The sequence below is a fragment of the Phascolarctos cinereus genome, unplaced genomic scaffold (genome assembly GCF_003287225.1).
Source record: "Phascolarctos cinereus isolate Bilbo 61053 unplaced genomic scaffold, phaCin_HiC Scaffold_726;HRSCAF=1367, whole genome shotgun sequence".
NCBI lineage: Eukaryota > Metazoa > Chordata > Mammalia > Diprotodontia > Phascolarctidae > Phascolarctos > Phascolarctos cinereus.
In genome coordinates, this window is record NW_027556098.1 from 147,702,212 (window position 1) to 147,726,775 (window position 24,564).

The 24,564-nt window shown below is 36.7% G+C and overlaps 1 protein-coding gene across 5 annotated transcripts; it reads right to left on the minus strand.

Annotated features, from left to right (window-relative positions):
* On the minus strand, window positions 1-24,564 carry INSIG2 (insulin induced gene 2). 5 transcript variants are annotated; one of them, XM_020972922.2, is made up of 6 exons: window positions 24,468-24,564; window positions 17,526-17,864; window positions 6,504-6,628; window positions 2,282-2,448; window positions 1,991-2,090; window positions 1-1,145 (listed from the first exon to the last, which is right to left on the minus strand). In XM_020972922.2, exons 2-6 carry the CDS (start codon window positions 17,767-17,769, stop codon window positions 1,104-1,106), a joined length of 678 nt encoding a protein of 225 aa, XP_020828581.1. In that variant the 5' UTR covers window positions 17,770-17,864; window positions 24,468-24,564; the 3' UTR covers window positions 1-1,103. The 5 variants fall into 5 exon arrangements, with proteins under 5 accessions (XP_020828581.1, XP_078002942.1, XP_020828578.1 ...); XM_078146816.1 differs by lacking the exon at window positions 24,468-24,564 and adding an exon at window positions 24,338-24,446; XM_020972919.2 differs by lacking the exon at window positions 24,468-24,564 and adding an exon at window positions 24,261-24,345.

Genomic DNA, 24,564 nt, shown 5'->3' on the forward strand with positions numbered 1-24,564 from the left:
TTTTAAACAAGATCTTTAATATGCATAAAACTCTCAATACATATTTAACCAATAGACTGGAACTCTTCACTATTGGGTATGTTAATACATAAAAAAATTACATGCCCCCAATTGCATATAATGAGGCTGTAAATCCAAGGGTTCCAATGACAAGTCAACCAAGCCAAAATGGTTTGTTAACATTACCAGAACCCCCAAACAGCATTAGAACCTTCATTTCTACAGATCTGGGGGTTGTTATATGTGCAAAAGAATTAAGAGGTGCTAAATTCCTTGTGACCACTAAAAAGCCACTTTAAACATTGCGTAGTTGCAGAAAGCCATTTTTTCCCCCAAAATTCACATTCATTCTAGTTTTGCTCTTTCATGACCCTTATTTTCACCTACTCCATTCTCTCCTAAACTCAGACTGAAAAACAATAATGCTGATACTCTCTCACAGGCTTCACATACTAGTATAATATTTGTCTAAACAGGTGTTTATTCTTTGGATCCTCCCCAGTATTGCAGGTAGATATGCATTTAAAAACATGTCACAAAAAGTTTATTTTTATCACAAAAGACAAAAAATTCAAATACTCTAGGCTTTTGTTTACACATTAAGATAGAATCCCAACCACAAAGTAGGGTACCCATAACTCACACTGCTGTTCATAGAAAAATAAAAGGCAAGAAAATAAAAAATAAAAGAGAAAATATCAGCTGTTCAATTGAATTCTTGGCTTTCCTCTTTATGTCATTTCAATAATTTTTTAAAACGTTCATGAGATACTCATTTTTTGCATGACAATAGAATGTTTTGGCACATTAACACTGTGACACAATAAATGTTAAAAAAAAATTTAAAACCCATCTATTAACCAATATTCTTGTTTGTGGTGCATCGTCATTTTTTTATAGTTACTTAAATCAAATACACAAAGGTTTGTAACTGATTTACAGAAGTAGCAATCACAGATTGCAGAAATATATATCACTGAAGGGAAAAACTGCATCTTAGCAATTTTACAGTCCAATGTTTTCTTGGTATCTCTATCATTTACAGGCTTCTTTAAATCTTGGTTGGCTTTTTTTTTCTGTACAAAAACACATTTTTGCTTTCTTCATTCTTGATGAGATTTTTCTGCAATGACTTTACATTCATACTGCAAAAAATTAAAAAGTTAACAAATGAAGCTTTCTTTTATAAAATGGTTTCCAAATAACTATAAAGCTAAAATAAAGCTTTGCAGAATTATTAGAAAATGGCAAAATATGGAGAAATATCTACAGATAGTTAAAGAGCTTAGTTAAAGGCTTAAAAGACAGGAAGAAAGCACAACTGTTTGCATAAATATGTGTGATTTAAGATTAGAATTACTAGCATAAAACAAAAAGAATAAGTAGGTCTTTTTGTATGGATCATAAAGTAAAGAATGCACTAGCACATTACAAATTATTCTGTAAATCAAACACTGTTACGTAAAGAAAATACTCTTAAAAATTTAAGCACTGGTTTTGCACAACTGATTGAAGATAACAGAAAGTACTAGACATGCTAATTAGATGTTGTGATTACTAAAGACAATTAATTAATCTAACTTGCTCAAAAGCAAATGAAGATACTCTCAAAGGAGTAGCTTTGTAAAAATTACTAATACCCTAATTCCAACAAAATGGCAGAAAAATGTGGCAAAACTTTCCAATGAGTTTTTAACTAAGAAATATTCTGAGTGAGCCACTACCTAGTTTACATGTACACTGCAAATTCAAACTGAAAGTGATGTGCTGGTCACATAAATCCTTTTCAGTTTCTCATTTAATGACATTTATCTTTTTTATATCATTTCGACTCAACAGCTCCTACAAATTATTGATTTCAACACATTCCCAAAGTAGACAGATCTTTAAGAATTTTGTCTTCACAAACCAAATTTCTTTAAAGTGATAGGTGACCATGAAATAAAACATGCCACTAACAAAAATACTATACAGATAAGCTTCAACTTACCATAGCCAGCTGTCGACCAATGTTTCCCATTGTTATGCCACCAGCAAAAAATATACACGGTAACCAAGAACGAACATAAAGAAAATCTGGAGATGTATATCTAGAATAAAAGAAATAAATTTTCGTGGCACAGAGAAAAAGGAAAACTACCACCAGAAAAAATTTGACTTAGCAAGAAAACTATCATGAAAATAATAAATTGGATGTACTCAGTTTCTAAATATGTTTAAATTTAAAATCTATTTTTCTTTTCATTCATCATAAACCTCCACCAAAAAGACAAATACTTACTGATAAACTCCATTATAGACTAGTAGTTGAGTGACCAAGGTTGCCAAGAAAGCAATTCCTACTCCAAGGCCAAAACCACTTCGTGATCTATCAAAAGTCCACCACAGACCAATGGATAGTGCAGCTAGTGTGAGAGACAACTGTATATTGTTGTCAAAATCTACTTTCTGTGATTACTGTTAAGGATTCATTTTAAAATTTCCAACCAAAGCAAAACAATGGCATTTTTCTAAATCAACAGAAACACTGGACTGGATTCTACTAGCGAGAAAGGAATATTAACTGCGCACTTTCAAACATACTGTTTTTCAGTTCAACAGAGAGTACTTTAATGCATGAGAAATTAGTAACATTACCATCACTAATATTTACTGAGGTAACGGAGGACATGGACAATTGAATAAACAGAATATGGTACCCTTTAACATGTCCCAAAAGTAAACAGTGTATCCTTTCTTCAATTACAAGATCAGGTCTAATTCTATGACGCATGATTTCCTCTACTAAAAATATATTTGAAAGCTTCTCAACACAGGTCTAAAAATTAATATACGGCTTTAGGGCTGGGGTTTTTTCGGCTTTAAAAAAAAGTCCTCATGAGATTATTTCTGAAACTGGTTTAGAATTACTTGAGAATCACACAGGAATTTGAAAATAGAAGAGTTGACAGCTATTTAACAGGGTACCACATTTTCTATGTGATTTACTGACAGACACATTTTATAATAATGCAGTTCAGAAACAAGAGTACCAAGGACACAGTATGCCTTTCTATTATGTCAACTGTTCTAGTTTTAATTTGTTGTGGATAAAGCCTTGAAATGGGCATTATCTTGCAACCTGTCACGTTATTTTGGTGTCTGAGACTTTTTGGTATAGGACAGTTTGCTCAAGTGATATTTTATTTCAAGCACCTACTTAAGCATCTATTCACAAATGTGTGGCTCTTTTCTTTCCCAAATCTCTTTTCACAAAACAGAGCTTTGCAAATTCAATTTTCTCATTTCTTTGCTAAAGGATTATACTAAAGGTATTAATTTCAGATGTCATTAAAAGGGCATTATCTATGTCCCACAAGGCCACACTATGGCTCTTCAGACATATGAAGCTCTCTGGGATTGGGGGTGGGGGGGAAGTGTCCAGTGTTTCTCTCGAGACCATCTAGTTCTGCCTTCACTGCACAGAAAGACAAGTACAGTAGACAGCATTAAAAATATCCCACAAGGAGCTCTTTTTCCTTTCAACATATCCTATTGCTTCTCTTCTCCTCCCAGCAACCAGCACTTCTTCTACCTGACTTAGCCTGAAGTGTTCAGTAACAAAGGATTAGTCGGGTGCAACTCTCCAAGGTTTCTAAGTGTGGTCATTCATTGTCTAGGTTTAGATTGTACTATAACCTGGTTTATAGCTGTACTTGTTGGAAAAGCTTTTCTTATCCTTCAGTTGGCAATAAACTTAACAGTCCAAAATAAAGCTCATACTGTTCTCTGATCTCTAGTAAGCAGTAAACATACTGCTAGAGTATGAAATCTGGCACTGGATGGATCCATTTTAGATCTCATTCAAGGAGTTTGGTTGGGATATCATTAGAGGTGAGCATCACAACAGACTTAAAAAAGAGCAATAGAAGGATATGTCCCAGTATGTCTCAAAATGCAATGTGCCTTTAGAAAGTCCAAGAGATTAAATACCACATTCTCACAACATAAACAATGGCTATATACCTTAAGATAAAGGCAATGAAGAAAAAGGAACAAAACTTGAAAATAAAAGGAAAATTATTAGAAAGGAGGGAGCCTCTGGTAATCTTCCACTAAAGAAAGGAAGAGAAAAATTAGTTTAAAATGCAGCAGGATCATTCAGATTTGAAAGACCTTTTTTCATCAGTAAAGGAAACTTGACCTAAATGATATGCGTGTAACATAAACTCCTTTAAGGCAGAGATTATTTCCCTTCTTGTCTTTATATCATTAGTACAGTGCTTTGCACACAGTGGCTACTTATTAAATTGCTAACTTTAAGGTCTCTTCAAGGCAGCTAGGAAGTACAGTGGATAGAATGCCAGGCCTAGAATCAGGAAGATCTGAGTTCAAATGCAATCTCAGACACTAACTAGCTGCGTGACCCTGGGCAAGTCATTTGACTCTGCCTCAGTTTCCTCACCTGTAAAATGAGCTGGAGGAGGAAATGTCAAATCACTCTAGTATCTTTGCCAAGAAAACCTCACATGGGGATCACAAAAAGTTGGACACAACTGAAATGACTGAACAATAAAGGTCTTAGAGCTCTAAAATTCTACTTTCTAAGTCCCTCTTAAGCCTATATGATTTATTTTCTACATGACCACAAAATTCAAAGGACTGAATAAAATTAACATCTTGAGACTGTTCAAAACAGAAAGAATAAATCATCAATGTGGAATTAGGATAATAAAGGCCCACAATGTTGTCTCAAAGATTTTCATTCATTCATATGCTTCTATGCACAAGTATATATTTGCACAGCCTAGACATTTATTAGACCCAAAAAATTACATTTTACCTTATCACAAAAACTCTAATTTCTTTAAATTTGGAAAGAACAGAAAAGACTATTTCCTACCCTCCCTCTAGTTACTCTTTCACAGTTGAACTCTTGTTAAAACTACAGCAAGTTACAACACAGACCAATGTTCTCAGTGTTCCCACCCCAAAGTTCTTACAATTGCTACTCTCAAGCACTACAGCTTACAGTGTTTGAAACAGAAAAAGAGAAAGGGCATCTCCTAATACCTATACTAGAGTGGAATCAAGAACAACACATCTAGGTTGAATCCCATGAGAGGGAGAGAGTTTTTATGAGGTTGTTTAGTTTGTCTGTCTCTGGAGTAGGAAACAGAGCCAGGAAAACACGGACTCACAGAATTACAGCTGGAAGAGATCTCAGAGGCTTCTTGTCCAACCCCTCATTTTAAAGATGAAAACAGGACCAAAAAGCCATGACTTGTGACCTGCACAAGGTTCACTCAGGTTTTTAAGTGATAGAGGAAGTATCTGAACTCAGGTTCTGTGAGTCCAAATCCAGGACGAAATGATTCCTATAGCTCCTGAACTCCTCCATGTAGGTCCCAGGGTGCCAACAATGGTTTAGATAAGGAAAAGGATGAGTCACAAGGTAAATCAGGGGAGGAGGGGAGGAATGGGGAGAAGAGTTATATAAAAAAGGCAAGGAGATCTGAACAACAAGAACAAAGAAACTGCAAAATGGCCTATGATAAAAGCAAAGGAAGGGAGGGGGAGTAGGTAGTCAAGATTATCCTAATCCCCTTCTACATTACAATAATTAATGAAAATACACTGCCTCCAGTTCTGGGATGAAAGTCAACTAGTAGCTCAAAGCATGGGTGACAGGCCTGACATAACCTATTAGTAGTTAATATGAAAAGGAAAGAGGCATTTAAGAGTACAGTAGCCTTTGCTCATTATGCCTCCACATCCTTTTTCCACTCCCCAGAAAAAATGGGTACACAAAGGCCAAGAAGAAAAATTGTGATTAAAAACAATTATTTTAAAAACCCTGAACTTCTATTTACAGTAGTGATTTTGTACTGAGATGATACCCAAAATTAAAGAAAAAGATTAGATTACTGATCCCAAAGAGTTAAGATTGCATGTATGTTTAAGAATTTTACCTGTCAATTTCTAGGTTCACTGTTTCTACTTATTCTTGTTTGGGGGAAATATTGTTCTTTTGGTGTTTTGTTGTCATTTATTAAGACAAACAAATAACAGTCTACCTTTCAAATATTTTATAGCTTCTTAAAATTTTGACAAGGCAGAAAAAGACAAAATTTAAAAGACAAGTACCCAAACTCTATGCATTTCTTAAGGATAAAACATAAAAGAAACATCCTTATTTTAAAAATAAAAGAAATTCTTAAGAACATAGTTTCACTCCTGAAATTAATAACCTAGATGTAATAAACTTGATCCAAAGAACTAAATACTAAAACTGTGAACAGTTTTAAAAGATACACCTGAAAATTACGTATTTTAAGGTAACACTTCACCTACATAAGTATATAACTGCTCCCATGATGTTTTAACAACACATTTCAAATTCTCTTTATGAATAAGTGGGAATATCAAATTTTGACAACAGTTACACTGAAAGGGGCTGTTTAACCTTTGGTTCATGGGAAGCTGCTTTGTTATTATGCATTTCATTACAGTGAAAAGGATACAGCACTGGCATGATTTATACCAACAAAGACTGCTACACATCGCATTACACTGGACCACTCTCTTTTAAATTTATGTGGCTCTCCCAGATGCCTGTCAATGCAGGGGTATAATAACCCAATCACAGCTGTGGAAAAAGGACAGAGAAAATTAAGCCATCTTCAATGTAGCACTGGGAGATACTTAAGCTAAAAGAGTTACTATAACCAATACAAGCATTTAAAAGCTCCTTTTTAAAAGCTTTTCACCAAACACTAAAATTTTAAACTTGACTAAAATAAAAATGAGAACAATACTACTGAAGGGAACATTATTAACTACTATAGAATATTGAGTTACAACTGGCAAAACTTTTAACAATTTTTCAAGCTATGTTTTACAGTTTAGCAAATTAGACTAGATTCATTTGAGTTTTCTATTATTAATTAATATGATACCAAAATAGTTTTAAAAAGATGATCAACCACTTTGTACAACTATCCCTCTAAGCAATGAACCTGTAGCATCAAATACTACATATGTGAGGTAAATCGGGATGGTATACATTATATTTACATGATGTACTGATGACCTAATTCCTGTTTCTGGCAACTCTCTATAGTCTAACTTTTTAGGCACCATCCCACCCAATCTGGTCTGACAATAAGGTGACAAAAATATCCATATAATATTCATTACACACATACATTAAAAAGCAAACCATGGCTTAAGAATTGAATCTATGGCTCAAATTTTAAAGCACTTTTTATCTAGTGGATAATTAATATTTACTGCTTGATTAAAGTGACTTCAAAAAGACAAACTATATAATCATAGTTAACATTTCTTAATCTAGAAAAGACAACCGGCAGTGCTAAGTAGACAATGACACAGCAAACATTACAAACAAGCAAACCAACCAATCACAAGGCAATTTAACGTAGCAGAAAGAGCACTAAATCTGGAATGAGAAACCTGGCTGTGCTGCTAACTAGCCCAGTGAACTTTCAAGCAAGTCCCTCGCCTCTCTGTGCCAGCTTCCTTGGCTACAAAGTGGGGATAGATAATATTTACAATTCCTTTCCTCACAGGACTATTGTGAAGAGAGCCTTTGTAAGTTTTAAAGTGCTGTTGCCACGGGGCAGCTAGGTGGCGCAATAGATAGAGCACCTGCCCTGGAGTCAGGAGGACCAGAGTTCAAATCCAGACTCAGACACTTGACACTTAGTAGCTGTGTAACCTTGGGCAAGTCACTTTACCCCATAGCCTAGCCAAAAAAACAAAAACAAAAAACAAAGTGCAATTTCCTTAAAAATGGAAAATATTGCTTGAGACCTGGAATTTACTTGCCCTAATCTCAATACAAAACACTTGTTGAACCAATAGTATTTATCAAATAGTAGAGAATGTGTCACATTTCTGAAGAAAAAAAACCCTAATGAACTAAATTTTTTTTTCAGCAAGTTCTAAGAAGCAAATACATTTCCATGTACCAAATTCAACTGGAAATAGATTAAGCATTTTCAATTTACTGATCTTCCTAAAAAGGGTCATTATACTTCCTTTCTAGTAATAAAGACACAACTTCCAGTGGAGAAACACAGTTACAATTTCAATACAACCCACAGTTTGTCATTAAAAGTCAGAGGTTCAGAAGCTCCTCCCTTGCCTGGTTGGATATGTTTCACAGGTAATGCATCCAACCTTAAAGGAAGAAAAAATGGATCCATTAATAACCAAAATCACCTGCTAGCTGACCAGTGAAGCAGCATTAGAAACAAGATGGTGTGACCACCTTCCCATCTGGAGGTAAGATGCTGCAGTAATGTAAGGTTTTGTTTTGGGGATTTTTTGTTTATTTTTTATTTTTTTAACACAGAGAAGTGTGGACTACAACTTGACCTGGGTGTCTATTCAGTACGTAAGATGATATACATAGCTTCACACCTAGGATTCAACAATGGGAGAATTTCAATATCTGACAGTAAATTTTAAAGTTAAAGATTATGTTATTGAAAGTAAATTAAAAATCCTTAGAGACTGAATATTTCATAAGTCCTATACAATAAATTTGACAACAAAGCATGGATTGATCAGTAATTCAAATGCAACTGACAGGACATTGATTCTTTTTTTCTCAGGAATTTATGAAATAAACTATTTTGCCTGTCTCCTTTTTGGTTTCTTCTTGCTCCTGAGTGAAATTGACTAAGATCAGGCATTCCAAGTCAATTTTCCTCAGCAGCTGACACCATAGGTAAAGAATTATTGCATGGAAAGTCCTGACATGTCTGTGCAAAGGTACAAATAAGTAAAAATGACTATATTTTTATGCACGTGGTACAAGACTCCCAAGCGAGAGACAACTGAAAGAGTGGAAAAACACAAAAAGGAATTTAGACTGCCACTCTGCCAACCTTGGAATTTGCCAATAAAAATCAAAGCCATTGAGTATGCAAGGCTCTCAGTTGTTCACTGAGAGAAGGAGAATTCTAGGAAACTTGTCACTTCTCATTACATGTCTTCTTTCTTTTAAATAAAGGTATAGCAGAGCTGGATAGCAGACATTTACAAAACTGTGAGCTGCCACTATTAAACTGTTTGAGAACTCAGTGGGAGTGTCTGTGCTTCCCTTGTTCTCTGGCACTTTAATTCATATCTTAATAAAAAGTAAGTATGTTTTGTTCATGGCCGTATAAGATTAAAGCCAGGCCAGTTGTTGCTCCAGCAGATATTTCTCCTATCTGGAAAAAAATTCTCACTCCATCTGTTTGGGATTCACTAATAGTCACTTGTATTCTGCCAATTTATTAAAACAGAAGAAGCTTACAACATTATTAAGCCTTTGTTTCTCCACAACCAAGCATCTGAACCATGGGAGTCTACAGTTCTTTAATGAAAGAAAACAGCCAATTCAAACACATTTCTGTGTTTAAAATCAAGGCTGAAAAGCCAAACAATTCATAGGAAATAGGGCCCTCCTAAGCTCAGGACTAAAATGTTGGGAAACCTGGCTTCAAATTATGAGTCATTATGTGATCAAGGGCAAATCATTTAGCCCATTTAAGCCTGTTTTCTCAACTGCAGAATGGGGATAGTCCTACTATCTACCTTGCAAAGTTCTCTTAAGAAAGAACTTAGTAAACCTTAAAGGGATGTTTAAATATAAGTTGTCCTTGGGGAAAAAAAAAAGACACTGGCCCAGGAAATTCAACTTACTAGGCACAGAAAAGACAGCTGAGAGTGAGTTTCCTTCCATTGGGGTGGGAAACTTGCAAATTGTAGAGCCCGTGGCTGTTTTTCTTAGAGCTCTACCATCCCCTGAAGATTTTCCTCACCACTTCCTAACAGGTAAGAAGTCAAAGTATATGAACAAACAGTTCTCAAAAGACAAAGATAACCATATCATCATAACTATAAGAAAACTCTAAATCACTAAAAATAAGAAATGTAAATCAAAATAATCCTAAAGCTTCACCACAAACCCAGCACACTGGCAAAAGTGACAAAGCCTGGGAATAGTCATTGTTGAAAGGGCTGTGGGAAGAGAAGGGCACACTAGTGCATTGTTGGTAGAGCTGTGAATCAGTACAATCATTTTGAAAAGCAATCTAAAATTATGCAAATAAAGTGACTAATCTATACCCTTTGACTCAGAGATTCCACTATTAGGCATATATACCCAAGGTCATTCATTGATAAGAAGAAAGCCCACATATACACCAAAATATTTATAGCAGTACTTTAGAAGAGGCTAGGTGGCTCAGTGAATAGAACACTGGGCCTGGAATCAGGAAGACCTGAGTTCAAATCCAGCCTCAGACACTTCCTACCTGGGTTACCTTGGGCAAATCATTTAACCCTTGTCAGCCTGAGTTTCCTAATAGAACCTACCTCTCAAAGTTGTTGTGAGGATTAAATGAGAAAATACCTACAAATTCTAAGCACAGTGCCTAGTACATACAAGGTGCTTAATAAATGTTCATTTTCTTCTTTCCTTTCCTTCTTTCTTTCATTCTTCCTTCACTTTTTTTCCTTTCTCCCTTCCTTCCTTCCACAGAAGCAAAGAATTGTAAACAAAGCAGATGTCCACTGATTAAGGAATGGCTAAGCAAATTATGATATGTGAATATAATACAAAATTACTGTACTGTAAGAAAGGTTGACTATGTTAAATACAGAAAAGCAAGGAAAGAATGGCTAAGTGAAGTAAGCAGAGCCAAGAAAACAATATACACCATGACTACAACAATGTTAATGGAAATAACCATCACCAAACAATCAACTGAATTAAAATAATCCAGTGAATACTACAAAATTATAGAGAATAAATATGACCCTAAAGAAGAGATACGAGAAGACACCACCCCCCATTCCTTTGAAAGGGAGAAAGTTCCATGGGTGTGGAATATTGCATATATTTTTAGACTTTTTGGATGTGTTGATCTGTTGTGCTGATTTTCTTCTCTTCCTTTTTCTTTTTTTTCCCTTTAAAAAACAAAGATATCAACAAAAATTTATTTTAAAAAAAGATTTTTGTCATCATCTTGTTTTCCTCATCTTTTCTTCCATCAATGACTACCTTCAGTAATGACAGTCAATTTAATTCAGCAAGACTTTATTAACCTCCTACTATGTGCATACTGTACTAGAACCTAGGGTTTCAAAGACACAAAGGAAATAGTCTGCAGTCTCAAGTAGCTTATGTTCTACTAAAAGATATCACATATACAGACGAGTAAAATCGAAGAGGAAGAAAACATTAAGAGCTTGGGAAAAGAGGGCAGGTATCACAGAGAAAGTGGCACCAAATTAAGCCTTGAATGATGACAAGGTTTTATGAGACAAAAATGAGGAAGGAATGCATTCCAGGTATGCAGGACAGCTTTTGCAAATGTAGGTGATGTTATGTCAAGTTTAGGAAACTACTCATAGCCAATCTGGCTAGAATGTACTGTTAGTAAAGAAATACCAGTCCAGCTATGTCCCTTTCCTACTCAATAATCTCCAGTGGCTCCCTATTGACAACTCTAGGTATAAATATTACTTCATCATTATCTCTCATTCTTCTGTAATTTTTAGTTTTGTGTAATAAGTATAGTAGTACATTCATATAACTTACAAATAAAAATAGATATACATAGGGGAGTGTGCTCAAATGTTTTACTGATAGGAGTGTACAATCAAAGATATTCAGAAACCCCTGTTGAAGACAGTGGGAAGCCAATGAGGTTTTTAAACAGGGGTGGGACATGGTCAAATCAGTCTGCAAATAAAGACCTCCTGCTCTAGGCCTTTCTTTCTGAAAACTTATGCCACCATATTCAAACTGACAAATTTAGAATGATTAACATTAAAAAGTAGAAAACAGGGACAACAGAAAAGCCAAAACAGTCTCATACTATAACTGACTTCTATTTTTCATCTCTGAAATTTTCATCTTTATTTCTTGAGGAAGGACTAACCCAAAATAATGTGTGACAGTTAGCTAGAAGAGGTAGAGCCAATATGGCAGAGTAGTGGGAAACAGTACAGCTGAGCTCTCCCCACACAAACTCCACCAAAGAAGCCTAGAAAAAACACCAGATATAATCCTGATGGGGAAATTCAAGAAAAAGCCACAGTGGGCCATTTTCTTAGGGAGACAAACAGAGAAGTCTGGAGACATTGGGACTGGGTTCAGGCAGCAGTACTGGACCACAGTAGTACCCAGGTAGAGGCTGAGCACCAGGACAGGAGGAGGTCCCACACCTAAACTTAGGTACGACAGAAATAGGTGTCATCTGGCAATTTTGTTGCTTACCGTTCAGTTTCAAATCACAGATCTAGGGCAGAATGAGGAAGGGACTGGGGTTCAAGGGTGGTGTTCCAGGGAAGAGAGCAGGACAAGGCACAGGGCAGTGTCTGGAGAAGGAATAAGTTCAAAGGTAAGCAGCTGTGGTGGCTCAGACCTCTGGAGCAGAGTGCTATCCCAATTCCAGCTTCTAACCCTGTTGGAAGCCTGAAGGAATAACAAAGGCAGGAATCCCAGATCAAAGCCTGAAGTTCTGTCACTCTGAACCAGCAAGGCTTACCAAGGCTGGTAGGAGAAGCTGAGCCCAGCAGCAGTCCACTTTTGCTCAGACCTAAACCCAGGTCAGGAACATGCGGAGCTCATACCAGAGAATTAGCAATCAGACTTTACCCTAAATCAGACTACTATGGGAGCACTGAAAGCTTGCAGGTTTTCCAGCCTGACTTGTTCATAACTGCCTGGAATAACATAAACACTCAGTACTCCAAGAAAGCAGCAGCAAGACCAGCTCAGACCTTCCCTCCAGAAATGTACAGAGCTTGGCCTTAACATCAAGTCTGAAGTCAGGAAGTAGGTTGAAAGAATAAGAAAACAAAAAAAAAACCACAAAAAACTATTATGGTTACAAGGATGTCAAAAGACACAAACCTAGACAAAAAGAATGAGTCCAAAACATCTAGAAGCAAAGCACCAGGGAAAAACACATCTTGCACAAATATTTAACTAGAATTCCTGAAAGAAATGAAGCAAGAGTTAAAAAATATATTTATCAATGAAACGTGATTGCTAAAGGAAAAAAATTGGAAGAGAGATGAGAGCTACGGAAGAAAGAATTAGAAAGTGAATTAACAGCTTAGCATAAGAGGTACTAAATCTTGGCCAAATAGGATACTCCCTGAAAATCAGAATCTACTATACCAAAGTCAATGACTCCAAGAGACAGCAAAAAATATTAAAACAAAGTCAAAAGACTGGAAAAAAAAAGAAAGAAAATCTAAGGTATAATAAGCAAAACAACTGACCTGGATGACAGATTGAGGAAAGAAATTTAATTCATTGGACTACCTGAATTGCATGATTAAAAAAGAGAGAGCCTAGATACAATATTTAAAGAAATTTTCAAAGAAAACTACCCAGATCTCTTAGATCCACCAATCACCTCCTGAAAGAAACCTAAAATAAAAACTCCCAAAAACTTTATATAGCCCAAATTTAGAGCTTCCAGGTCAAAGGAAAAATACTGCAAACAGCCAGAAAGTAAAAATTCAAGTACTGAGGAGCCACAGTCAGGATCACACACAATTAAACAGTTTTCACTAGCAAGGAGCAAAGAGCTTGGAAAATGATATTCCAGAAGGCAAAGGCTACTGGCTTTCAGTCAAAAATAATTTACCCAAGTAAACAGAGTATACTCCTACATGGGAAAAAAAAGATCTTTGGTGAAATAGAGGACTTCCAAGCATTCCTGATTAAAAGACCAGAGCTGTAAATTAACTGAAATTCAAACAAAGAAGTTTAGAGAATCATAATAGGTAAATATAACAGAACAACTTTAAGAGACTAAACATGAATAAACTGGTTACATTCTTAGATGGGAAGTTGATATGTGTTCCTCTGAACCCTATCATCATCAGGGGTCACAGAGGGAGTCCAATTAAATAAGACCCCTGAGGATAATTCTGCTGTATCTTGATCTTAAGAGAATGGAAAGAGAGGGGGAAAGGAATAGACTAAGAGGGAAAGGAAGGTTAGAGAAAATTACCTCACATAATCAGAGTATGCAAATAGAGATCTATACAAGCAAGGGAGTAGAGGGGGCAGTAACACTTCAATCTGACTTTTATCTGAATTGGTCAGAGGGAAGAATATATTCACACACATAGTTTGGATACAGAAAAACATTTCACTCAACAGGGAAACAGAAGAGAAATGGAAGATGGGGAGGAAATAAAGGGAAGGTAGGTTAAAGTAGGGATTAATCCTAAGCAAAATAAAACTCTAAGGTCATGCAAAAACATTTGTGGCTCTTTTCTGAGGTCACAAAGGAGAATCTGGGGAAGTATCCATAAATTGGAAAATGGATGAAAAAGTTATGGTATACAAACATGATTGAATAATATTGCATTGTTAGAAATAACGAAGAGGATGGTTTCAGAGAAACTTAGAAAGACTTGTATGAACTGATGCAGAATGAAATGAACAGAATCAGAAGAACTAGTACAATGACGCTACCACCGTACAGACGATCAATTCTGAAAGACTTTAGGAATTCTAATAAGTGCTATGATGAACCACAATTCCAAAGGACTAATGATGAAACATGCTATTCACCTCCTTAGAGAGAGGTGAAGGATGCAGAATGAGACATATTTTTTTGTACATTGCCAATGCAGAAATCTGTCTTGCTTGACTATACTTGTTTACAACAGGGGTTGTTTTTCTTTTGTTCTCAATGGGATGGAGAAGGATGATGTAGATAGGAGAGAAGACAAACTTTTACTGATAAGAGGGAGAAATATATACATTTATATATAAATATATCACATATAAATATATTTTTAAAAGAAAAAAATTAACTGGAATCTAGATTTCCTAACTCTACTCCCCTTCTTTGTCCCAGATGCTTCCTGGAACTGCAATAACTTCCCCAGTGTGAAGTTGTCACAGGTTATGTATATCAACTGGTTTGTAAAAGGCTAGTCAAAGGAAAAGGGGAAAAAACTGCAAAATGAATGAAAGGCAATGTTCACATTTAATATTTTATTTTCAGAATTTATATGAATGGATATAGAGTAAAGTAATAACTAATACTAATATTAGCTAACATTTATAGAGCATTTTAAAGTTGCAAAGCCCTTTATATACATTATTTCATTTGACTATCTTAACAGCCCTGTAATGTAGATGCTATTATAGTCATAATTTCAGACCCAGGGAAACTGAGGCTTAGAAAGGTTACAGGACCTGGTAAGGCTCACACGGCTTGTGTCAGAGACAGTGCTTCCTAACTCCAAATCCAGCACTCTTGCTACTATACCACAATACCTCTCTAGTAAGCAGAGCCTAGAAAACAATGTACACGACAACAATAATGTAAATTGAGGGAATTTTAAAAACTGCTGAATGCTATGTAATTAAAATGATCAAACTTAGCTCCAGAGAAGATATGAAAAAGTATCCCTCCCTCCCTTCTTTGCAGAGGCAAGGTGTATATTGATCGTGGGATGTCTGATATGCTGGTTACTTTGTTGTACTATTTTTTCTTTTTTTTTTTTCTTTCTCTTTATGACATGTAATGAGACATATCTCTCCTACACAGGAAGACAGAAGTGAGACAGATTTGGAAATAAAGTTGATTTTTAAAAGATCAATTTTAAAAATAAATTCCTTTTTTTTCAGGTTTAAGACTTAATACCTCTTTTACAGGGAAAAAGTACCATAGAGTCAGTGCTACCTCAGCTCACTGATCCAACATTTCTTCATAGAGTACATTGGAAACCGAACGTTGCATACCTTATCAGACATGGCTGATAAGTCAGTTTGGCTTGGCTACATATGTTTGTTAGAAGGAAAGAGTCCATGTGGGGATGAGAGGAGGTATTAGAAAATGACAGATGTAAATAAGAAAAAAAAAATCAATAATTTTTTTAAAAAGTTACACTGGACAAATGTTCGTATGTCCAGCATAGAGGCACTAACCACAGTCCAGTACTGGTCAAGCTTGGCCCTAGATCTGTGTAGGACAGAAGCAGTGAATACTTATTCACTCTTCCCCTTTCCAAACCACAGGCAGAAGCAAGCAGCTGGCAACCCTTTAATTTAAACCTTGATTTATCTTGCAAAGAACAAAGCAACCATGGCTGCCAGCAAATGCTTCTCTGGGCCTAAGCAACATTCTTTGTTCTTTCTAGTCACTACTAGAAAACAGAAACAAAACAGGTTGGAATTCAATCTGTTCCCTTGGTGAGTTAGAGTCAAAAATTTGGAACTTAAATTTAAGAAATGTCTAAGTAGGAATCAGACACATGGAGATATAAGCAGGGACTACAAGACAGTACCACAGCAATAACAGCTACTGAGCCTAAAGAGGGGGAAAAAAGATATTAGACAGGCAGCTTAGAGATAATATAGGCTTATAAATACATCAGAGACTTGCTTTAACACTCCCTGGGTTCTTCAGCAACTATATCCTTTGGAATAGCATTCAAGAAAGCTTCACTTTAAAGTAAATTTTGTAATGTACTACAATCTTGCCAGAACATTTTTCCTGGGATGCATGCAACAAGTCTGTGACACAGTTGATTCCATTTTATAATGACGTATTTCTGGCACTTTTAATAACTGGTTTGCACTGAATGAAATATGAGTCTCCATATTGCATTGAAAGATTTCAGTTTATTTTACATATACCAGAAGAATTAAAATAGACATATTTAAAGAGTCTGACAATTTTCTCCTAAATTCTCTTCAACTAGATTTACAGAAGGCATGATTCAATAAGAATCTTCAATAATTCAAAAAGGTTAAATTAAAAGCCCAAAACCTATTCTTTTTTTTTTTTTGGCTAGGCAATGGGGTTAAGTGACTTGCCCAGGGTCACACAGCTAGTGTTATGTGTCTGAGACTGGATTTGAACTCAGGTCCTCCTGAATCCAGGGCCAGTGCTCTATCCACTGCACCACCTAGCTGCCCCCCAAAACCTATTCTTAATAAAAACTCAACACCAAATAAGCTGATGCTAAAGAAGCCAGTTAGTAAAGATAGTCACCTAATAAAAAGAAAGACATGAGCTACTTTCCTTATTTATTCAAGCATTTATTCCTTTTAAGCTATTATAACTCCAATGTTATTAGAAACAATACACCTGAGGGGGAAGACTTTTGTGCACAAACTTTAAATATAACATAATCAGGTTTCAAATGTCAACAAAACTTTTCAATTTATTTTTAAAATCTCAATACCTTGCTTTAACCTTGCTTTACTTCAAAAGCAAAAGACCAGATTAGCATATGCAAAAAGCCAATCAAAAAAATTAAACAATGACATGCATCTTCAAAATAACCCCCATGAAACAGATGTCACAATATCCATTTTAAAGGAAAAGTGAAACCGAAAGCTTAAGTTACTCATGACACTAGGAGAACTGACATCAAATCTAGAATCAAAAAGGGAAAATATTATTTGTTCTGAGCACACCATTCTCATTTATTTTAATTCCATGCTAAGCATTAAAGATAACTTCTATACCTACCTGAAGCTGTGCCACAGCATGGTGGTACCCACCATGCCGAAGAAAAAATGCTTGCAATCACATCAGGCGGAAAGAGTGTGACATTTCTCTGAATCTGAAGTAGATTTAATACTAATGCAAGAAACACTCCAATCAAAAACAGAACTACTCCACGAATCACCAAGTTCATACTCCGACTAGTGACAGAAGAAATGTATGGCCCACACTTTGGGGGCACAGATGATGCTGTCTCTCTCTCTGCCATAGTTTCATAAGTTCAATAACTTCTAACAATCACAGTAGATAATAGACTTTTCATCAGTCCTTCATCTTGTCCTAAATTAGAATCTACCAAAAATCCTGCAAAAAAAAAAAGATAAAGGTGAAAAAATCAGCATGAATAAGTGTTCAACTTTTTGGTGAATTCAAAATTACTTACTGAAGAGATTAAATTATAAAATACCGGATCCCAACTCACATAAATAGTACAGTTATCTACTGAAGAAAGTTAATTTTAAAAGATACAATGTAAATGATAATGAAAAATTGTTGTTCAGTTATTTTAGTGGTGTCTGAATCTTTTCAAATCTTCATGACCCCATTTGGGGTTTCTTGGCAGAGATACTGCAGTAGTTAGCCATTTCCCTCTCCAGATCATTTAAAGATAAGGAACTGAAGCAAACAGAGTTAAGTGACTTGCCCAGGGTTACACAGCTAGTTAAGTGTCTGAGGCCAGATTTGAACTCAGAAAGATGGGTCTACCTGACTCCAGGTCCAGCACACTAGTCATTGTACCACCTAGTTGCCTGAAATGAAATTTAACTTAAAAAAATATTGTTATAGCTTGTTTGTTGAGGAAAAAAAACAGTGAGAAAATTATAACACTGGAGAATTTTATAAAGGGTTAGAATGAACAATGGAGAGAAATGAATGTCAAACTTCTATAAACTCCTTTGGGCCAGAGTCCATCATTTCTAATTCTTTCATTTCCCCTTAGTTACATAGATTGCTGGTTGTGAGAAGTTAGTACATTCTAAGATAAGACTGCCATTTGGTTCCTTTTTATAACACAAGTTGATCTGCTCAGGTATAACAACCTATTAAGGTGTGAAAAAAAAATATTTTTTCTATCAAAAGAAAAAGGTCTGTCTTCAAGTTGCATTGTCTGATTTTCTGTGGTAGCTAATGATTTAGAGAACACAAATGAATTCTGTAAAGTACAGGCTAACCTTAGTTACTGATATATATATATACAGGACCTCATCAGCATGGACTCCAAGAATAAACAAGAGGGTCTTTAGAATAAGGTCCTAGGGTGTTAGTTTTTCCATTAATAAAAGAATAAAACCTTTTTATTCAATCATTTTCTCTTGCATGAGTCAATGTTTAAATAACTAAGATACATAAGCAAATGACATCTGGAGTTATGGCAAACTAGTAATGCTTAATTTTATCCTCTTCAGACCTTAACTGAAGAAATTCTCAGACTGGCCAGATTTCAATTCCTATTGCAAAATACAAATTCAAATGAAAATAAAAGTCCATGTCTAAATATCTTAAAAAGAAACTGTCTAAATCAAATGATAAAGTATTTTCCCTAATTCTTTTCATTCAAGTTTATCAACCACTAGAGGTGATTTTGTGGGACAGATGAAGCATATGCAACACATTTTTTTTTTAGGCAACTGTTGTTAAGTGACCTGCCCAAGGTCACACAGCTAGTAAGCGTCAAGTGTTTGGTCTGAGGCCACATTTGAATTCAGGTCCTCCTGACTTCAGGGCCGGTGCTCTGTCCACTGCGCCATCTAGCTGCCCCTATGCAACACATTTTAGAACAGTCTCAAAAGAAACAAAATCAGCACATTATAGACTGAACTATAATAAAGGTTTTTTCAACAGTATCAGGTGACAAGTTGTTTGTCTTTTTCACTAGTTATCTGAAAGGAAACTAATGGACTAACTTTCAAATACGATCCAAAAAGCTGTCTGAGAAGCTTCTGTGGAACTCCCATAGCATTTTCCTACAGGAGAACAATGCAACTGCCTTTCAAAGACCAGTATCAGTGTAGCTACATGCAACACTTTCAAGTTATAATACGGCCTTTCTTGCTTTTGAAAAAAATATAGTACTGGAGTTCTACAAAGAGTATAGACATGCTTGCAAGACAATACCCAGTCCCAACTTATGAATAGGACTGTTCTAAAATTTAATTTTTTAGTTAGCAGTTTGGAAGTCTGATCGCATTTCCCAATAGAAATGTTATGTATTATACCATGTGTATATACCATATATATAACATATATGGTTGTGTGTGTGTATGTATGGTTAGATAGCAATACCAGCTAGTTAATCCATACTTAAACAGAGCGAAAAGTAAAGTCTTTTGTACTCTACAACAGGGAGACATATATAGGATAGAATAGACATGATAAGAGAAATTTTCATTCATAACGTTGTATGTAAGTTAAGTTTTGCTATTTAACCACCTTCCCCTTTCAGAGTAACTTTTCTTGTTTGTTTTTGTTTGGTTTTGGCTAGGCAATGGGACTAAGCGATTTGCCCAGGGTCACACAGCTAGTAAGTGTTATGTGTCTAAGGCCGTATTCCTAAAATGAAATCTCTTGGAAAGGAAAAAATACGTATGTATACTGAAAAATAACACTAATTACAGACTACATATAGGTTTTATTCCCTCCAGATTTAAGGAGGGAAAGCACGATCCATGTTCAAACTAATATAGTTGATAAGTACATATGCATGTATGTATGTATGTGTGTGTTCAATCTTTTAGGGTAAACTGACATTCTAAAGCTTGAAAAAAAAATCGAGGACATAATATATATTTGGAATACTGTCAGTACCTTTGAGAGGTTACCAGGAAGTTTTTTTGCCCTCTGCTCTAACAAGAGAACACTATCTGAGAAACTCAAAGTGATCTAACACCTCAATGATTTTCTGTGTGCACATCTCTAATAATGGAAACATGTTTTATGTTAAGCAATTCTTAAGAAAACAACAGCATAAATGGTAAATTTTTAAGGTAAGGTCAGATTTGATAGCAGCAACAGCAAAGTACTGTGGAAAGAGTGCAGAGGGCATGAACTTGAATTCCAGCTTCATCACTGAGAGTTTGGGCAACTCACTTAACCTAACTGTGCCTCAATTTCCTCATCTATTAAACAAAGGAGTTGGACTAGACAATCTGTAAGGTCCTTTTAGCTCTAATCTATGATACTGCAGTCACCAGTTAGGTGTTCTTAAGCTTTTTTGTATCATGGAACCCCTTTGGTAGACTGGTGAAACCTTTGGACCCCTTCTCAGAATAATGTATTTAAATACATAAAGTCAATTATATTGAAATATAGTTATCACAAGTTCATGAATCTCATATTAAGAATTCATTTAGAGCTTTTTAATCTCTTAGCTTCCTAAAATTGTTTATTCTATTCTACTGCTACAGTTTACATAAGCCTTACCTGCTGCATTTAGAATGTTCATCTATATAATCTTTATAACTGATAGAATCCATTTGTTTCATGTAATTGCTTGAAAAAGGTCAGGGAAATTACATGAGACCACCTCTCTGAGCAGCAAAATAAAAGTTCCATAATTAATCAGAAGGTCAAAATAATTTAATATGGGAAATTTTAAAGACCCAACCCCAACCCTCTCATTTCAGAAATAAGGAAACTGAAGTCCACAGGCCAAACTTTGTAAACAAACAAACAAAACAAGAAGTCTGCCAGACAGCCAAGAATGTACCATCAAGCCTGGCCAGCAGCCTCAAAAACAAACTCTGTTGGTTACTAAGGAAACTGTTTAGTTTAGGTGGATCAATGCTGATGTATCAACAGTATTTTTACAAAAAAAAAAATTCAAAGTGCACATCTATTTACTGATTGTGGATTAAGAGTATGATTTCATATACAAATAGATATTATATATGGAATCATAAAATATGGCCCATAGAATCACAGAAATCAAGTTTGAAGGGCCTTCAATGACCACTTAGTCTAACACCCTGATTTTACATATGAGGAAACTAAGGTTAAGCAACACGCCAAATGTCAAACAGGTAGTAACTGTTCATGTCTCAGGATCTGGGTTCTACTTCCACAGCATTCACTATAAATAGTAACTAATTTTGGAATCCATAGGATTGTACATCTAGAGCTTTTTTCCCACAAGTGAGAAAACTGAGGACCAGGGAAATGAAATGATATTCCCAAAGTTACCCAGCTAAATATAAGGATCACAGGTAGAATTTGAACCCAGATCTTCTAACTCCAGAGTCAGTATTTTCTTTCCACTGTACCATGCTGCCTCCTGGGGGTTCTTAAAAAGTCACTTAAACAGAGCGAAAAGTAAAGTCTTTTGTACTCTACAACAGGGAGACATATATAGGATAGAATAGATATAAGAGAAATTTTCATTCATAACGTTGTATGTAAGTTAAGTTTTGCTATTTAACCACCTTCCCTTTCAGAGTAACTTTTCTTGTTTGTTTTCTTTGGTTTTGGCTAGGCAATGGGACTAAGTGACTTGCCCAGGGTCACACAGCTAGTAAGTGTTATGTGTCTAAGGCCGCATTTGAACTCAGGTCCTCCTGAATCCAGGGCCCGTGCTCTATCCACTGCGCCACCTAGCTGCCCCCAGAGTAACTTTTCTTAAACAGTTTTAATGACAAGCTCCTTGGAGGGAAAAAACACAACTGAACTAGAAGTCAGATATGTTAGCTTGGTCAAGTCACAACCTCTGTGGTTGTGACTTCTTGAGCTGTACAAATGAGAGGGCTAGATGATTATTAAAGTTCTTTTTAGTGCTAACGTATGATTGTTTTGTAGTAACTGACAACTCTATTAAGAGTGTGGGACACTTGTATTATTAGTAAGAAGTAATCAACCATTATAATTGATGATGTAATTTATATCACAGGAATAGGAAGGCTCTTAAGTCTTTTCATGAAAATAGGTACTGCAAAGTCACAGAACAGATAACTTTTAAGATAACTTTTTAAGAATCACATCCATCTTAACGACTGTAATACCCAATCACAAAAATCAAACTATAGTACTGTCTTCGTTCAAATGATTACTAAAGACTCTATTCTATGTGTATTTCCTAAGATAACCTGTATTATTAAAGCCTCTGACAGAGAAGCTATAAAAATAATGAAGTCAAATTACTACATCACTTCTCTTTCATATGGTTAATCACTGCAATGCTTTCTTAATTAGGACTGTATTCCTAAAATAGCAACATTATCATTAGACTAATTCAGCAAGTATGTAAACCAATCAGGTTAACTCTTCCTAAATTAAAACAAATTCAGTTCAGAAGGTACCTAAGCAGGGTTAAATATTTTAACCTAAACACAGTAAGGAAAAAGATATGCACCATAAAACTAGTGGAAAAAAATTTACTGTGGTCCACTTCACATTAAAATCTACTAACAGCCTCTCAGATGCAAATGTGCACACTAGGATACGCTCAGAAACCAGTAGCTAAAAGATTTTCCCATTCCATTAATGTTTTTCAATGCCAAATGCCATCAACATTTGGAATTTGTTTTCACATGACAGTTAAGTATTTCTTTTCAAATGAAAACATTTTACATCCTTTATGTTCAATGAAGATATCTATAAAAGCTACAGCTATCACATTCTGGAAATCTCCCTCTTTCCAAATAGACATGAGTCATGATCCAGACACTTTACTCTAGAAGTGCTCTATAAACAACTTTGACAGAAAATGCTACGAAAAAAATTTCCAAGAAAAGGATAGAGGAAAAAATGAAGGGAGAGGAAATGAGTTAATATCTGATTTTTCCTCTCTCTGATTCCCACCACTCTCCTCTCCTCCATTTTTTTGCCCAATGGTTTATCAGCCAAACCAAAAAGACTGAAATAATCTAATTACTCCTTCACCTATTTCTCTCTCTCAAAACAAACAATAAAACAGTACATTTTTCTTGGCCATTCCGAATCCAATTTTTTCCTAAACAAACTTCAGCAGCCGAGGAATTTACAGGAATCCCTACTCCAACCCTCCCCTTTGTAGCAATGCAGAAGAGATACACCTCAGAAAGAGCTCTTAAAAAAAAAAAAGAGGTAACCACCTAGACCATTTTACGGTTTCCTAAACTTGATTGGAAAAACTTCTGTTTCCCAGCACTAAGTTTCAACACTTCCTGGACAGTTGCAACCAACACAGTAACTACCAAAGCATGTCAATTCCCAAGGCTCAAAGACCCCCTGCCAGTTACCAACATCCAACTTCGTGGACCCAAGCGGGAGCTGCCCTTGGGCTCTGCACAGCAGGTTATCCCACCCCCGTCCCCACCGATTTCTGGAGCCTGCAGGGTCGCCATGGCCACCCCAGGACAGACGCTACCTGCGCGCATCCGCCCCAGCAGCTCGACCTCCGCCTGCCCCGCAACCTCATCTCCCACAGACCCCAGCCAACGTCCCGGAGCTCGCAGCCTCCCGGATCCCGCCATCTGGCAGACGCAGGCCCCCTCCTCCCTCCTCCCGGCCAGGACCCCGAGCTCCCCCCTCCTCTCCAGGCCCCGGCCGCCACTGCGCGGGGCTCCCCGCCAATGCCCAGCCCCTGGAGCCGCCGGGGCCTCCCACGAGCCGACGCATAGGCAGGGGGGTCCCGTGGCAAGGGCCGCTTCTCTCCTCAGGCCGATCCCTTCAGCTCCCGGTGCCGCCGCCAGAACCTCCCCCCGCCCCTCCCCGCCCCCAATAACTCACCCCAGCTTCCGCCATCTTTCCCGGCCGGGGCGCCCCCCCCCCACCATCACCACCACCGGCCGCCACTCCCCCCCGACCTGGTTCCCCTGGGCTCCTCCCCCCTTCTCTCTCTCTCTCTCTGTCTCTCTCTCTCTCTCTCATGCGCCTGCGCAGCCGCAGAGGCTCGGGAAGGGCAGCTTCCGGCGGGCGCGCGTTCCGACTTCGGACCTGGAGGCTCGCGAGTCCTGGCACAACAGCTTCCGGTCCCCGCGGAGGTGGCGCTGGCGGGGCTCGGTGGGTTGGCTCCGCCAGCACTTCTGTGACT

Coding starts and splice junctions, on each gene's coding strand:
- INSIG2 (XM_020972922.2), bottom strand. CDS start 17,769: ATGGCAGAGAGAGAGACAGCATCATCTGTGCCCCCAAAGTGTGGGCCA. Junction 6,629..17,525: donor ATGCTGTGGCACAGCTTCAG/GTAGGTATAGAA, acceptor CTTTTTCCACAG/CTGTGATTGGGTTATTATAC. Junction 2,091..2,281: donor GTCTATAATGGAGTTTATCA/GTAAGTATTTGT, acceptor CTTTTATTCTAG/ATATACATCTCCAGATTTTC.